Genomic DNA, 16,265 nt, shown 5'->3' with positions numbered 1-16,265 from the left:
ACATTTTCTATGGATACGTTGAATAGGACATAATTTTCTATGGATACGTTGAATAGGACCTACATTTTCTATGTATACGTTTAATAGGACCTACATTGCCGATCAAAACGATGTAAAACACATACTATCCACACATCTGAAAGGGATTGAAGCTGAAAATATTTAATTGTAAAGCTGTATCTCATCTACCACGCGTACAACGTCGGCAGAAAGTCGTCATATAAAACCTGAGAAAAAAGATGAAAGGCAACACCTACATACAATGTGCATAATCTTATACTTTTTCCATATTTTCTTCTCACATAACTCACTTGATTTCAATGCCTTCCAATCAACGTATTATCAGAGCTCTGCCACTTCACACTTCACATTACACCGGGCAACTAATATGTATAAACCTTTTATCATAATTGTATGTTACATTTTGTTTGTTATCCATGGTTTCTTCAAGTACTGGCCAATTAAAAACTGTAAAATTACATGGATATTTTCAAAATCAGTTCTCTCTTTCACAGTGTAACGTTTCACTAACCTGGCACTTGTACAGAGTTTGAGAATATGACATTGCTTGTTCGATGTTATGTACTCGAAACCGAAGAGTTGGCCACGGGATGAAGTGGGGTGTGCATTTCCGTTTTAATTGCATCGTCTTAAACATAAGCTGTTTTATCTGTTTTCTATGAACTACAATGATTGAGGCCCGGAAGCGTGTATGATTTACATTGATGTCACGTAGTATTACGGGAATGATGCTAGGCGAATTCCTTAACATTCAACAGATGTTTTAGAGTGTTGAAAATGGTGTTCAATTGTTAGTTTTGACACTTTAACATTCCCTAGATGATCGGAAGTTAAAGTGCACACATACCATAAGATATAATACTGGCACAGCACTTCATCTTTAGTGGTGAGACTCGGAGACATAAAACGTTTAATAGTCAATATATCATTCATAACGGAAAAGTAAACTATATATACACTGAATTAAAGCTTGAAGGTTTATAATGATCTGCTGTTATAATCTAACTACAGCTTTTGGTGTATTGCCCACTGTTCCCTGTGGTATCAGATACTGTGTTGTGTGTCCAATAATTCGTATATCATGTTCACTGATTAGTCTATATCTTCTTGGGATATATTCTCATGGCATGGAAATGGTAGAAGAGGAAAACCGATCATAGATTTACTTTTTTGTAACATTGCACATGGTTGAGATGAAATTCCCTATGATATGTGTACTTGTATATTAGTGTTGTGACGAGACGGTTGATCTCTTTGGTGAAGGGATAACACACAATCAGTCCCTGAGTACTGTAAGGTTAGACCATTCATTTCGCTGGAAGAACACTTCATTGAGTACAAAGAGGAATGAGGTAATAAATCTGATAAATTTCCTCATTACGTAGACCTTCATAACAGCAAACCTTCGCGTTATTATACCAAATATTTAGTACATTCACGTCTTGCACGTGTTCGAGATATAAGCTACCTTTTTAAAAATAGGCTTTGGTCGTATTATGAATGAGTTTTACCAAAACAGCGGTAGTTTTACAAACAACTGCAAGAACGCACTAGTATTTTCCATAACACACTAGGTCTTCCAAAGCGCACGGGTTCTTTCCCATGATGTACTAGTTCTTCTAAAATCGGAGGTAGTTCTAAAAACAATAGCTGAACCCATAACAGAATTAGCTTTGTGTCCGTCATCAGTGCTTTTACCAAACAGTTATTAGTTCTGTTCTAAACAACATCTGTTTTGCCAAAACTAACAGTTCTTTCAGTAAGCTGTATTCGTCAATTGTTCTATACCATACAGCTTTCTGGCATTAACAATCTTCAATCAGTTATATTGAAGTTCTCTCTAACATGGATTGGTGTATGGCTAGCTACAAGTCGTCCTCGTGATCAACGTCACAATGTATAACTAGTAACAAATGTGTGAAAACGTGTTTCCGGTTTTGTGCATATCTTTTCTCACAAGAGGTTTATAGCATCTAAATGTTTTCAGTTTATTTTCTATATATATCAATACGCCAATTATGAAATGTAACTTTTTTTCTGGTTCGAATTCAGAGTCAATATTGTCGTTATTACTAATGGAATACGTTGGCATGCGTCTGTGTAATGAAAATTCTTAATCTACCAAATAATTAGCAATTTGTCATATTAAGAATTATTTATTTAGATTAAGTTTTTAATTCTAGTGTGTAGGTTATTTATTACACGATTGAAGTGTGTGTCTATTTCTATTCTATAACAAATTTAAATTACTCCTGTGACAGAATTTATATTGATTAAAAAAAAAATACTGTTCACATCCCAATAAAATACGCGTAGTTTTATCAAAATTCCTACCCTCAGCTAACTAATACCATAATTATTATGATTTGCTGGAGGGAATCACCGAAATCAGATAAACGGCTATCATATGACTATTACAAAATATTGCTAGATAAATACTGAACTTTCCAAAAAATGCAGACTCTAGACTTGTATCCATCTGCCAGATCGTGGTTACAGTGGCTGCATCGCGATGCCTTTAGGTGAGCCAATTTATGTAGCAGGCCCAAGTTCTGTTTTAAATACCGGACATAAGAAATATATGTTTTTCAACGGACTATAACATCTAGGTCAAATTTCAGAGGTCAAGGCTACATAATATTTAGAGTTTGATACAAACATTATGATACCGACAGCAAAAAATTGTTTAAAAAAAATAAAGCGTTTAAGGCTGGTAGTTGCAGTACAGAAGCAAAATATGTTTGAGTATTACATAAACAGTTCAATCACATTTTTAGCATGATTTTGGTTACGAAATAAGACAATACAGGTCATGAAAATTTCATAAACAAACTAATATGAATGAAAACTTGATGTACCTTTGACGTAAGAATAACAAAAATGGGTGAATCTTAATTGAGAAAGAGTTCTTTTTGCGTTAAATTCTTGGTCGTCCATGGCTTCACTCAGGCTTTTAGATTCGCTATGAAATGGCGAAATATTTTACGATATTTCAAATTAGATACGACATGACAACCTGTATTAACATTAGTGAAAAAGAATAAAACATCACAAAGAAGTAGGCAAGCATTGTGCTCCGATATTGAACGACATAACGTCACCATTTGTCGAGCTGTTCAGAATTTGTCGAATTCAAACCGAAATAGTGTGACAGCAAGAAATGAGATCAGGTGATTCGATTTCAAATTATACATTGTTGTTGCAAATATTCCTCCTTTATATAGAAAGATTTTACATTCAGTTTTTCCTCACTTTATGGCGAAAATAATTTGAGGTCAATGAACTGTTTTTAAATACGTTTTCATTTTATTCGCAGATTTTGCATTTTAAAACATGTCTCATATTTACTTTGTAGTTAGTAAAATTCAAATAACTGCTTATCTCTTTATTGAATCAGAATCATTTTAGGATTGTGTGATATTAAAATGATAAAACACAATAGTAAATTTTATGACATAAAATTGAATCAAGGTTTTGGCAACACCACGAAAACATAAAGTACAAAAAAATGCTAAAATCTTCTAGCTTGAAAGTAAATACAGGTGATTATGTTTCCTATGCAATCCTAACTTTCTAAAATATGCTGTACACAAATAGAAATGATTTAATGATTTTACAAAAGACACACGACAAAGTAGACTCTCGAATACAAATTAAGAATTAGATATAGTCATGTCAAATTATGAATTAAACTACAAAATACAGCTGCTATTTCGTCTTTCTAGGTCTCGTCAGTGTTGTGTTTTGTCCTTTCATTTCATATTGTTATCTTCTAATCTTCAATCAAGGGTAAATAAGCAAAATCTTGACGTAGCACTTTTTTTGTTCTTACGAACACTTCGTTTAGTGACATATGGAAGGAGATAATTTGGGCCAAATCTAATGGTGCTGTAATTTGACAATAAATATAACTAAATTGATAAAACATGCATTTTCTAAATCTCCTTCTTGAGATTATTATATAGTATTTTTTCTATAATATTATGTAAAAAAACATCACTTATATTACAACACATATTTATAGTATTAGTAATGATCTGTCACGTAAACATATCCATGAATATTACAAAATAATGAAAACATGAATTTTACAACCATGACATTATTGTAATTACATACTTGATAATGCCGACCAATTTTAATCTTTATTGTGGCATTAATTTTCTTTAAAAGTCCTGCAGACCTTACTCCAAGCAATGGATACTTTATGTTACCCTAGTACATTTGTAGTACAAGAAGACGCCAATCACATAGGACGTCAACATTCTTTAAAAAGGCCAGAAACATTAAATACATAATTCTAAAATCAGTTTGCCGATTTGATTAATGGAAACAACTAATTGTATCGTTAACCAAATCAACGTTCAGTATTAGAACTTCCAATGTCTGATAAAGGACCAGTTAACTACTTGTATCATTTCCGAATCACAAGTGAATTTTTTGTAGATATAATGCCATGCAGTTTGGAAGTTGGCTGAGCTGGCATTCTCCTGTCAAACAATATAGGGGGAAACATATAGTGTTTGGTTTTCATATGCATGAAACTCTTTCATCAATATTGTAATATGAATTTCAAAATAGATTTATTGTCTGCAAAAGGGTGATGAGGTTTGAGTAACAAACTGTGACAATACGGTATTTGTGTTTCTAGCAGCAAAAAGCGTAAAGACTATTCGCATATTTGTGCCTGTTGAAATTCAACACGCAACCACGCTGTTTATAAATTGCATATTATGTTGGTAGTATGCATCAACACCTGGTAATTAAGCTTTAACATCTACCTCCTACCTCGTTATACGGTATCTTGTTTCCATGTTTTGTATCTAAGATATCACCTCAAAAATGTAACAAAGCGGTAACACACATGGACACAGTGTTCAGTTGTACAACAAAGCCAGGAACTATTGCAAACAACAAAACAATAAACCAACTTGTAGTAAAAATATTAAATTGAACCACATCACTTAATTATCAAACATATGGCTTCCAAAACATTTGTTAAAGTTTTAGATTGATGCACTTCTCTTATATCATCCGTAGAAGGTCTTTGGACATTTTTGAAATTCAACACCTAACCATAAGCATCAATTTAATAGCTTCCGTGTGTAACATCTTCTAAGGAAGTTAGAAATGACTCAATCTCCAGAACTGATAGGATGAACGTTTAGTGTAATACCGAGCCTATCCCAAATCTTACTATCACAGTCATGTCATTAAAATATCGACAAAAATATTAATAAATAAAATTCTTACTCATAACATCTTAGGAATGCCATAAATTTATAACATTACTATCAGATGTATATCTTATTCATAAATCATTAACATTGTGTACATTTTTTGTTCGCCAATGATTATGTAGGCATCTGACTAAAATACTACCAATTAACAAAACCTTACTGAGAGTTAGAATGTAATTAATAGCCCTACTTAAGTGAATCTTGTAAATAAATATCCTTTATAAGAGCCTGTTTGAAATTACATAGGGTAAAACAATACCTGCTATCGTTATATTTTTACAGATAACATTTTTCAATATTATTGCATTCACTTTGCTTCACAAAGTTATACATAAAAAGACAGTACAGAAAGTAATGATAAAAAACGATCATCACAAAGCTAAACTAAACGTACGTGATTTTCATTGATACGTAGTCATCGGTTCAATTCCCGTCTGTTTACTTAACAGTAGTCAAATGCTGACTATGACTATTTAATGCTATGGTTGGTTTAGAGATAGTAGTCGTTGTTTATTGTAAAAGTACAAAAAAACAAATGGTATATCCTATTTAAAAGGACGTGTTATTTTCCGTATCCTGACTGAAGTTGATCAGCACCTAGGGTGGTCCTCGGGAGTGTTAGCCAGTAGTGCGATAAAGGAACTCAGTATATTGATGATATTTAGTTTAATGACCGATTAATATTAATTGATTATAAAGTTTGAATACATAAGTAAATAGAGAAAGTGAAGAGAAGTATGGATGAGTGACGAGAGGCTCGTTAGTGACTATGCAGGGGTCAATACTCTCAGCTTCCGTGACTGTTGATTTACTTTAAACCTACCGCAATCACATTATACATGTGACAAATTGGTTAGAAATGCTGACGGAAACCAGTGACGAATTGTAAAAGAATCAATCTTCAATCCTCAAATTTAATTTAAACATCACTTCTGATGAAAAGAGTATCTGTCTTGACAGTAGGCTTGTTATCAACATATCGACAAAAGTTCAATATTTGCCTAAGCCCCACTTCTCTCTTCGTCTGTCCAGGCTAGTTGGTTCCGACAGATACCAAGTGCTATAATTTTCAATAGTCATTTTTTCACACCCGACGGTATTGCTGTCCCTTTCCATATGTCACGTACGAGTACTACCTAGGTACACCCCCTAGCACCTGCTTATCAAACTCACAACCAGGACCGTGTACTTGGAATCCTATGTTTCTGTGAGCATAGTCCATAGACATATTACGATGACATGGGTCATAGATATTGACACTTTCTCATACATTCCTAAAAGAATTTTCTCATGAGTCATTTCAATGGTAAATTTATGTCAAATATTTTGTTTAATTAAAAACGCTCGGTAACTTTCGAGTGCAAAGGACTGATTAGCAATTTGGATCACGTTCAAATATGACATGACAATGTCTAGTTGTAACGTGTTACCGGCATTGCATTAGAATTATTTACATTGTACATTTTGATAAATTATAACGGTTACACATATAGGCTGACGAGATCTGTGGATTTCAGCATGCAAGCAGGGAAGCAATAATCGAATATTGACAAACGATAATGCGCCCTAACACACATTAAGCCGATGAGACTTATACAAGCGGGTCAGGTTATTTTTGTAAATCCTTGTCATCTGGTATGATACTCCTAAGGGATCTGAACAAACAGCGAAAGTTAGATCAGACTGGTATTGCTAGTAGGCCTCCTGATAATGGCGGTCAGGCTCGGCTCTTTACCTAACGTCAGTATTTAACTCATGTAACTTTGCGGATTTTATAAATGATTTATGGACACGTCCGAAGTCCTGGATACTTAGACCACGGGATGTGGTTCATTCGTCAGCAGTGTCTTATCGCAGACATCACCTCGGGAAAAACTGGAGGGGGCCATCAGACAAGGACCATCAACCTGGAGAGGGTATTACTTGGTATACATGCTAACAGGGCAGGTCATGATAGGGGCCAAAGTGAGAAACATCACAATATCTTATACTCGACACTCCAGTGCTAACACCTACCAATAACAGATATAATGGAACGAGACTCTAGGATCAGAACGGAAGCATTGAAATGCATCCTAATATTATTCCATCCACAGCCATACTGATACCGAAGTATGGACAGAGTGGTGTGGCAACACAATCGTCGGTGTTGTAGATACCAGCTTTTGAAACGAAAAGGCAAAGGGGATATCAATTTATCACTGTAAGTTAGGAGAGCGAAAAATAAAATAGAACTGTGAATATTTATATCACGAGAAACAAAGGAATTCTAAAACACTCGTAATTTATACAAAAGTAAGGAAAAGAATGCCAGGAAAAAATAACAGGTACAAAATAAAACAATCTAGTGAACACAAAAGGTAAAAAGCATTATCAATGTAAAAGGAGGTTCTAAAATTAAGACAACAGAGAACATGTCAAAATATGAGGGAATATTCCTCACCAACGTGAAGCAGCTAAAATAGAAGAAAACTGTAACAAAAAATGCAAAAGGAGAAAAAATGTCATGCAGATACAAAGTCCTTGCTATCCTTGGAGACAGCTGAACAGACGACAAACCCTCAGCAGTAACAGGGGGACATCCAAAACAAATGTGAGGCAAACACAAAGTCCTTGCTATCCTTGGAGACAGCTGAACGGAAGACAAACCCCCAGCAGTAACAGGGGGACATCCAAAACAAATGTGAGGCAAACACAAAGTCCTTGCTATCCTTGGAGACAGCTGAACAGACGACAAACCCCCAGCAGTAACAGGGGGACATCCAAAACAAATGCGAGGCAGACACAATGTCCTTGCTACCCTAAGAGACAGCTGAAAGGAAGACTAACCCCAGCAGTAACAGAGGGTCATCCAAAACAAATGCGAGGCAGACACAATGTCCTTCCTATCCTAAGAGGCAGCTGAACGGAAGACAAACCCCCAGCAGTAACAGGGGAGACATCCAAAACAAGCGGATTGGCGCAGAGAACTTTTAAAAACGAAAACGAAGTTGATGCCAGGTGTCAATACTTCCTTGTTCAACTGATGCTCTAGATGTATCCCTTATTAAAACTAACTCAGTGTAATTAATAAATATATCTAGATTGTTGATAATTCTTTTTAATCATAACTTGATACCTTTATCAATGTGATATTGTTGAATATTTCTTGTTAAAGCGTTTACTTTTATTTTGAAAGGAAATCTGCTTTTAATTCTAGAGGGAATTTCCATTTTCATAACTAATTCGGCAATGATATTTTAAGGCGTAATAAAAAAATTGTGTAAACAGAGCAACATGATGAAATGAGACCTACCTAAATAATAGAAAAAATGTTAGCTTGATCAGAAATGAACTAAGCAGTCACAGACAACAAAAAACGATTTAGAAAATCTAACCTAAAGAAACATATATTGTATTTAGTTGAAGCTGCTGCCAACTCAAAAGCCTTCCATCGATTTACATTGGGTTTATCTTAAATATGTATTTTTGTTTAAAGAAGTTGACCAGACATACAAAGATATTATCGAGTAGATATGTCCAAAGAGTTTAGAAATTACTGATTATAATTAAACAGATCAAAATGTTTACAGCAACATTATGTCGAACAAAAAAAATCGTTTCACATAACAAATCTCTAAAACAAATATGTAACAATTAATTTGATTTACCAATAAATTAAACTAAATGTAGTTAACAAGTTTAGATAAGTCGTTTGAATGTAGCCACAATTAACAGATTAGTAGCATTCTAGATAGCCAAATATTGGCTGAGAGGCATTGTTATGTGGACAACTTAGTGAAGATATACATCTTAGGTGATTGACGTTATTCAAACAACTTTATAAAGACAGACAACTTTATGTAAACAGATAATTCTATATAAACACACAACTTTATTTAGACACACGATTTTATATAGATAGACAACCTTTTATAGAAAGGCAACATTTTGTAGACAGACATCGTTCGGCAGAAAGGTAGCTTTATGACAGACAACTTTATACACTGATATGGACTAACAGAAGAATAACTTTTTTAAAGGTGAATAACTTGATAAATTTATAGATGAACAACTTTATATAAACAACTTTTTATTTGCAAATAACATTTTTCAGGATAAAGATTTTTGTATTGGTAAACAACTTGATACAATTTACAGGTGAACATTTTATAGATGAACAACTTTTTAGGGGTAAACAACTTGACACAATTCATAGATGAACATTTTATACATGAACAACTTGACACAATTTATAGATGAAAAACTTCAGGTAAACATTTTTATCAACAAATAACAGTTTTGTGGAATTGAAACATATGTAGAAGGAAATCTTCGGGAAGAATAAAAGTTTTATACAGATTGCATATATATATGGATTTTGTAATACTTCACAACACTTTTACGACTAATATTAATATACATATAACAAGGAAGATTTTGCCATTATCAACCAACTCTACTTTGCCTTTGTAACACGAGATCGTGTCAAATCATAAAACTAGAAAACTGAATATAAAACTGAATATATATATATTTATGTGTGTGTGTAAATTTAGCTATATGTAGAGTATTATCAGGCGATGACATACATACGTCAGACAAATACAGAACATAATTTAATAATTTGTTGATGAAAGAAATTCTGTATTCCTAGAAACGGAACGTATATTTACTGCCCAAAATATTCCGAGTAAGACAGCAATTTTTAATACCGGTTTTTAAAGTTTATCTTTGCCATATCATTTTGAATCTAAATTTCGTTGAAATTCTGGGTTAGATAAATCAATATTTTTTTAAGAAGCGGCTTCACAAAAGTTAATATCAAATAGTTTTACTTTCATAAAAAAATATTTTCTCAATACGTAGTCTCGAGCTTTAACAGTGACATCGTCTTAAATTTTCGTTGTTGTAGTTGCATTCAAATTGATAACTTTTAAACTTAAATACATAATAATAAATAGACTGAATTCCCAACATTGCATAGCTTCATATATCTGTTGTTTCCCCTTCACTACAAATATGTATGTACTTTTTTAATGGACGTCTACATTACATCATAATAGATATGCTGTATCCCCGTATCCCCTGCATGGTGTAATATTTTAATAGCCCTGTTGTATTTCCTAGAGCGTGTAATATTTTAATCAATTGTAATATCGATTTCTATATATAAGTGCATTCCTTCAATAAATATATCTAATAAATTGCAGTTCATTCAAAAAGATACAAATGGTATTCCAATAGATAGCTGATTACGTCTAAGCATGTAATCAGTATTTTGATTGATAAGTTGTATCTCAGTGTCTATTTCATAAGTGTATTCCATCGTTAGGAATTTTAAAAAAACTGCTTGTACCCCTAGATAACATTGATGGGTTGTTTTTCATATGTTTTGATATTTTTAAAGAATATTTCAATATACTTCTTGTACATGTAAAATATGTAATGAGCTGCTTGTATCCTATTCAATACTTAATGCATTGCTCGTATCCTATTCAATATTTAATGCATTGCTTGTATCCTATTCAATACTTAATGCATTGCTCGTATCCTATTCAATATTTAATGCATTGCTTGTATCCTATACAATAGTTGATACATTTTGTTATACATTGCAAGTATCATGTTAGATATCTTATATTTTGTGTGTAACTTATACAATATTTAATATAATGTTTACATTCCATACAATGTTTCATACATTTCGTCTGTATCCTTTTATGATATTGATTATCTGATACATTGCTTTTACATAGATCATTATAGAAAAGTCAATACATTGTTAACTCCCCATTAAACTATCATTGCAATAAAATATTTAATACATTGTTATTACACTTTACAACATATACAATACAGTGCTTTTATAATATTCGTTATAGAACATTCTAAAAAATAGATTTTAAAAATAATTTCTTGTATCCCTTACAATGCAGAATGTCAAATGTCGGGTGTATCTCTCCACGACAGACATGAATACAACTTGACTCAAGTTCATTTATCACTGAGCTCGGCTTTTTACATTTCAACTTGTGACAATTAGGTTCCAGCACGATCAAATGGATGTGTGTCGATCTTCAATGTCATTATATTTTAAGTAGGGTTTTTACAGGTGGTGAGAAAATCTTTATACTATTATTATAAACCGGCTTCACATTGAAAATAGCGTCTCATTTGTTTGGCATCAAAGCATGTTTCTCACTACGAAATAACAGATTGCAACTGGAAATACAAACATTCTTATCTGATGTCAGGGCGAGAATAAATCGAGAAGAAATGTTCACGAGTACAAGATGGTGGCTCGTGAAGCTACAGAGAGGAGGGGAGTGGGGAGGGAAGATGTTGTGTTACCCAGGGTTATCACGTTCAGATATTCTGTTTCCGTGTCGATAGCCTTTCCAAAACACACAAACATATAGCAACAACGCCTACACCTATAGATATTATTAAGCTTCTCTCGCCAGCATAAACGATATTTCATCTCATTTTCACATTATGGCAATTTAACAATATCACACAAAGTGGGAAACAGTCTTATATCCATGATATATTCTTACTATATGCTATAACGTTGAAATTTATGTAGAGGCAAGTATGGTAGATAATTAATAAAATAGAATACATAGCGATAACAATGCATGAGAATATATTGAAGTATATTGGCTGTTGTTCTGGGGTACAGTACTTAAAATTGTCCCTCACCATACTCCTTCTTATTCCAGACTCCAATCATGGGAAATTATATTCAAATTTTATTCCCAGTTTATATTTAATATATTAAAATGGAAATTTAAAAGATTTATTGGGTGGTGAAATATGACTATCATAGTGATACAATTAACTTCAAAGGAACGGGCCCTTTGTCATTCATTCATTACGTATCAGTGATTCTATCTGTCAGCGTTTCAGCCACTTCAAGTGTGTTGGACGGGGTTCAAATCGTGTCATCTCTGATTTTAATTCTGATAAGCCGTCACAATATCCCGTCACACAATAAAAAATGTATATATAGAAGTGAGAATTTGTCAGTGGCTTCATTTTGAAGTAAATAACGGTTGGTTTCCCCTGAAATATACCAGAATTCTTTTTGTGAGATAAATCTTTATAAAAAAAAATGTCATTTTTTATTTGAATTGTTGGGGGAAAACATGTGCTAGCATTAGAATGAGAGGCGTGTAAGAAGGAAAGGTGTGTAGGTACGGAATGTGATGAGAGACTTTGTCCAGGCCAGTCATTACCATTCTACAAAGGTGTACACATCTCCGAATGTCCTGATCCGTAATCTAGGATTATTGAACGCGCTGACACCTTGGAAATAACCCTATTACCGGAAACACATTTGGTGTGAAAACCTGTTAAGGGATACTGCTTAAAGACATCTAACAATAGAGGATTACTCGCTCTAAGTCGTGTTTATTTCCATCGTGCGACGTCTTACGAAACAATACTAAGTAAACAAACTTCTGTTACTTATAGACGGGATTAGTGACAATTAAGATAAATGCTTAATCATGTGTGTTTCTTCTTATGTACACCAATATTAAAATTCAAATATATTATATATCTTTAAATTGTAATCGATTGTTACATATATCTAAGTTATTTTTTTAAATAGTAATTGTTTACGTTTTGGAAACAATGATATGTTTTGTATATCATACTAATTAGCGTGATGGTGTAATGGGGAAGTGTACTGTGAATTTTTAGGTATCGGGGACACGGTCGGGTATCAAGCGGTGTGAGTCAGCGAAACGGTTAAATGGCTGTAAGTCAGGCAACGAAAATTCTTATAGTTAATTGGGATCCTTCATCAGTGACCGGAGTTAACATTCGTAGACATTTATCAGGCTAACAGTGCACACACCAGTTCAGTACTTCTCAACACTCCGCTAACAGTACACAAACATTTGTCATTTCACAAAGCGCTCTTGTATTATCTCTTGTATATTATTAAACACCAAAACGACGCTTTTTATGGACATATTTGAACAAGTTCTCTGTCATGTATATTTTTTGTAAACTATAATAAATTAATATAAATTGGTTAAAGGAATATATGTTAAAATCCTTCAATGCTTGGCGTATCTACTGGGTCAGAACCTAGCGATACCATCAGACTGGGCTTCAAGTTCGGACATAAAAAACATAAATTATATATAGTAGAACTGAAATCAACATTTATTTCTACATTAATACCAGGTAAGGCTAGTATACGACAGTGTTAGTACCGTTCCGGCCTATCAGCAAGGATCAAAGTAAAATAAAAACATGTTTTGTAGGATTATGAAATTATCTTTTAAATACTCTATGTTTAATTTCACTTGATAAAATCTGATGGAGGATTTTAAACATGTATAATATGCAGCAAGCGTTCATCATAACAGCCGACACATGCTGATAAGGCTATTGTACAATGCATCTGACACAGTTTTTACTTGCCTCTAATCTCGAAACGATATTTATCAAACACTTATTCTGCTATATTTTTGTCCCTTCCTGTAGTTCAGAGTACCTAAACCCTACAGTGAAGATTACGACAGAAGATGCGGCAACACAATTTGAATCAACTCAAAAAACATTACAACTAAAAACTCTATCTGTTTTCATTAAGATTTAAATCGGTTCGGTGCAGGAGTTCTAAGGCGGAATGGAACTGCGATTCGAATTCCATCGCAAGTCAGATTGACACGTGCCGAGGCTATTTCCGCATGAAATTGATCACCATTAAAAAATTAAGAAATTAGTTCTCTAAAGTAGGATTTCCACTAACCTCCATACAATTAACACTTTACCAAATTGAATTTAGACTAAATCAAAGGTGACATGTTTGCATCTTCAGTTTGAACTTCAGAAGGAATGGAATTTAAAATTTATTAACAAACACAAACTACATATCGTAATTCATTTAGAATGTATAATAGCTTCCAATTTACTTTTTTCTCTCTGTAAAAGAACTTAACATTAAAAAAATACTAACATAACACCAGAAGTGAATTTATTGAAATAATATGACTTATGTATATTTGGTTTCATATCTTTTCATAAAATGATTACATAGAATCTACTCATATCAGAATACTTCCGAAATACGAATCTAAGATTTGATTAAAATTATATCACCTATATTTTTTTTATATTATTTTTCTTAATAAAGGGTTTCATGACAATGTCAAAAATAACAAAAAAAATTGTAATGTGTTTTGATAATTTTGTATCTGACAAAGTGCACTTACCCACACATTCGTTAGCATCCTTGTTATTGGCCCGAGCCCACGGGCGGTCGGAGTGGAAGGCCTTACATTTCTCACAATCGTACCCTGCCGTGTTGTGTTTGCAGTCACACTCCAGACGACCCTCTCGGTTCTCGATACACTTGGAGGCATGTCCGTTGCACTTGCACCTTCCGCCGACCGCGAAGTCCGACAAGGCGTAATAGTAGCTCTTCCTAGCAGCTTCATCATTAGAACTCTCATCCCCGAAGGTATTCAGTTTACTGAAAACAACCATGATGTCGGTAGCTGTCACCCAATCTTGTAGGATGGGGCTGTTGTCGAAATCGTAGGCCGATGGTCGGCCCTCCAGTGTGCTGAAGGCTACTCTAGCTCCGGACAGAGGTTCGATGTCGCTGTATGCTTCCGTACAAAGGGCGTCCTGCTCATTAGCTTTAGTTATGACCGCTCGTGGCGACTTGGAATACATCTTTTTACATGCGTTTGAATAATATTGGAATGGTACCCATGTATTTCCGTAATCCACACTTTTATATATGGCCATTGATGCAGGTCTGGCAGAACAAAACTGTAAACTTATATACGTCATTTCATATTTTTTGTTTAAAGATAATTTGAGAGTAACATTTTGAGGGTACTGGACATATGTGTCGGACATCCAGCACGTTACATTGTTGGGGTTATTCAAATCGGTTAGATAAGATGGAGGATGCTGCCTCTTGGGATGATTAGCATCACAAATAAAACAATTCCGAATAATGCCACTGTCCTTCCCTAGTGTTGATTTACAGTACTGACTCGCGGGAGCCCCGCACGTGCTTGACGCGTAAACCTCCTTCGCGAACGCTGCATTGACGAAATCGGGTACGCACCGGGTAGGTTCTCCGCGATCGTCGTAACAGGGGTCCGGGTTTGTGGGTTGTTGGAACATGTTCAGGTAGGATGGGGAGGCCATTATAAAATGGGAACTTAGAAAACTCAGTAGCAAAGTTAATCTATACATGTTTACCGAATGATTAGTTTTTTCGTTTCTCATTCCAAACTAGACTCCATGTACAATAGGAACTACATACAAAAAAAATTCATAAATAATCACAATCACTCATAACTATCTCAATAAGATCACCCTGATGGAGAACTGGTGATAACGCGATATTCATAGATGAGCTACCCCCAGTTACACATGTCGAGAGATGGCTGTCCACAATACCTCAGCCTGACACTGGATACCTCTTTACATCCCAATACGACAACACTGTTGACCATTCGCCACCTTCTCATACTCCCGCCACGTGCGGGGGAGAGCCCGCGATACCCTGTGTCATGATTCCGTGTCCGAGAATTCCACAATTATATGATCCACGTGTTATCAATACAATATCTGTTGGTTCCACGAGTTTGTTTTGATAAATCACAGTGATGTAATTAGTAAAATACCATGTAAGTTTTGAAGAGATAACTGCACTCCGTGACAGAGATAGGGTCTATTCCCTGGCTACGATGACTGAGAGGTACCAATAGTAACGGTCTAAAACCGGGCTGCTACATACGATTCCATGTCAGATTCCCAACACCGTGGATGTGAAAGTCATGAAACACTCTATCAAGCGGCACTGTGCTGGGCAATTACACCACGAATTGGATTATACGGCATATAGCTTTGGTGGCTTTCTAGACCTGTGAACGTAAACCCTTTCTTGTTATCTGGCCCCGCCCAGCCCTGCCAATCAAAGGGGTTCGCAACCTCAAAGCTGTGCTCACAGGCAGTGTACCCGCTAGGCCCGGCCCACAC

At 34.6% G+C, this 16,265-nt stretch overlaps 1 protein-coding gene across 2 annotated transcripts in view; it reads right to left on the bottom strand.

Annotated features, from left to right (window-relative positions):
* LOC132551753 (netrin-1-like) overlaps positions 1-16,033 on the bottom strand; it is a 48,471-nt gene extending 32,438 nt beyond the window's left edge. For both annotated transcript variants that reach the window (XM_060215887.1, XM_060215888.1), the window contains exon 1: positions 14,477-16,033. In XM_060215887.1, the coding sequence (XP_060071870.1) occupies positions 14,477-15,509 (1,033 nt within the window). In that variant the 5' untranslated portion in view covers positions 15,510-16,033. The remainder of the gene's footprint in view (positions 1-14,476) is intronic.
* Between the last annotated feature and the right edge of the window lie 232 nt (positions 16,034-16,265).

The sequence above is a fragment of the Ylistrum balloti genome, unplaced genomic scaffold, assembly GCF_031769215.1.
Source record: "Ylistrum balloti isolate Yb309-2 unplaced genomic scaffold, AGI_CSIRO_Ybal_v1 Utg370212, whole genome shotgun sequence".
In the NCBI taxonomy this organism is placed as follows: Eukaryota; Metazoa; Mollusca; class Bivalvia; order Pectinida; family Pectinidae; genus Ylistrum; species Ylistrum balloti.
This window is presented reverse-complemented; position numbering and strand designations above follow the sequence as displayed.